The 2032-nt window shown below is 53.9% G+C and overlaps 1 protein-coding gene across 1 annotated transcript in view; it reads left to right on the top strand.

Annotated features, from left to right (window-relative positions):
* The first annotated feature begins 6 nt into the window (after positions 1-6).
* Positions 7-2032, top strand: part of mapk7 (mitogen-activated protein kinase 7) — an 8542-nt gene continuing 6516 nt past the window's right edge. Inside the window, 2 exon segments of the mRNA XM_048620926.1 lie at positions 7-199; positions 909-1095. Of these exon segments, the coding sequence (XP_048476883.1) occupies positions 37-199; positions 909-1095 (350 nt within the window). The 5' untranslated portion in view covers positions 7-36.

A 2032-nucleotide genomic window follows, 5' to 3' on the forward strand; every position in this document is an offset into this window, starting at 1 on the left:
ATGGCCGATGACAGTGTTGAGGAGGAGCGTTCGAAGATGGAGGCCATACGGAGTTGTGCAGCTACAGCCAGGAACCTGGCCTTCCTGAAAGCTCGCTCGATGGACGTCACCTTCGACGTGGGGGATGAGTACGAGATCATCGAGACCATCGGTACAGGAGCCTATGGAGTGGTGTCCTCGGCACGGCACAAACACACAGGTCGGTGCGGCTCAGTGGGGAGTGGGGGGGGGGAAACGGTCACCGAGAGCAATTCCCTGTGAGTTGGGAGGGCACTGTCTCCCATTTCTAATCCCCCGTCAGCCATTCCGCTCCACCCTCCATCCCTCTCTGCTGTCCCCCTGTCTCTCTTCACCCCATCAGACACTCCCCAGGACAGCACAGGGTTAGAAACAGGATAAAGCTCCCTCTACACTGTCCCCGCCATCAAACACTCCCAGGACAGGGACAGCACAGGGTTAGATACAGGGTAAAGCTCCCTCTACACCGTCGACCCCATCACAGACTCCCAGGACAGGGACAGCATTGGGTTAGATACAGGGTAAAGCTCCCTCTACACTGTGCCCCCCATCGAACACTCCCAGGACAGGGACAGCACAGGGTTAGATACAGGGTAAAGCTTCCTCTACACCGTCTCCCCCCCATCACACACTCCCAGGGACAGGGACAGCTCTCAAGCAAAAAGTAATAAAATAGAGTTAAACATCCCCCAGTGGTGCCCATCCCTCTACACAGTTTCTCCATTTCCCTCTATCCATCCCTCACCTCTCTCTCTTCCTGCCCCCCACCCCCACCATTTCCCTCTCACACTCTGTCTCTAATTCTCTGCCCCCTCCCTTCCCCACTGTTGCCCCCCCCTCCTGCCTTTCTGCTGTAAGGGTGATTGCCCCCTCTCTGTCTGCCCCTGCAGGTCACCAAGTGGCGATCAAGAAGATCCCGAATGCCTTCGATGTGGTGACCAACGCCAAACGTACACTGCGCGAGCTCAAAATCCTCAAACATTTCAAACACGACAACATCATCGCCATCAAAGACATCCTGAAACCACCGGGCTCCTACGCCGACTTCAAATCTGTGTAAGTAGCAGCCCACTCGCTGCGCTGTCTCTCTCTCTATTTCAACCCACAGCCAGGACAGAAAGGAGTGGGACAAACCGCCACAGTCTGCGAGAGAGACCGAGACAGAGACAGAGTGTGAGAGAGAGAGTGTGTGTGTGTACAAGACAGACCGAGAGAGAGAGAGTACGAGACAGACTGAGTGCGAGAGAGAGAGTGAGTGCACGAGAAAGACTGAGTGAGAGAGAGAGAGAGACTGTACAAGACAGACTGAGAGAGAGAGTGCACGAGAGAGAGAGAGAGTGCGTTTATGAGACAGACAGAGAGAGAGAGCGTGACAGACCTGGACCAAGACTGAAGGGTGAAAGAGAGAGAGAGCTGGACCAAAATGGGGAGGGAGGGGGTGGTGAGAGAGTGCACAAGAAAGACCGTGAGAGAGAATGAGAGAGCGTGTACGAGAAAGACAGAGAGAGAGAGTGTGTACAAGACAGACTGGGAGAGAGAGAGAGCGCGCAAGACAGACCGAGAGCAAGAGAGAGAGAGTGCACGAGAAAGACTGACTGAGAGTGATAGAGAGAGAGCGAGTGCACGAGAAATACTGAGAGAGAGAGAGAAAGAGAGAGTGCGTTTATGAGACAGACAGAGAGAGAGAGAGTGTGACAGACCTGGACCAAGACTGAGGGGTGAAAGAGAGAGAGAGCTGGACCAAGATGGGGAGGGATGGGGTAGTGAGAGAGTGCACAAGAAAGACCGTCTGAGAGAGAGTGTACGAGAAAGACAGAGAGAGAGAGTGTGTACAAGACAGACTGGGAGAGAGAGAGAGCACAAGACAGACCGAGAGCGAGAGAGAGTGTACAGGACAGACTGAGAGAGAGAGTGCACGAGAAATACAGAGAGAGAGTGAGAGAGAGAGTGCACGAGAAATACAGAGAGAGAGAGAGAGAGTGCATTTATGAGACAGACAGAGAGAGAGAGTGCG

The sequence above is a fragment of the Rhincodon typus genome, chromosome 49, assembly GCF_021869965.1.
Source record: "Rhincodon typus isolate 14 chromosome 49, sRhiTyp1.1, whole genome shotgun sequence".
In the NCBI taxonomy this organism is placed as follows: domain Eukaryota; kingdom Metazoa; phylum Chordata; class Chondrichthyes; order Orectolobiformes; family Rhincodontidae; genus Rhincodon; species Rhincodon typus.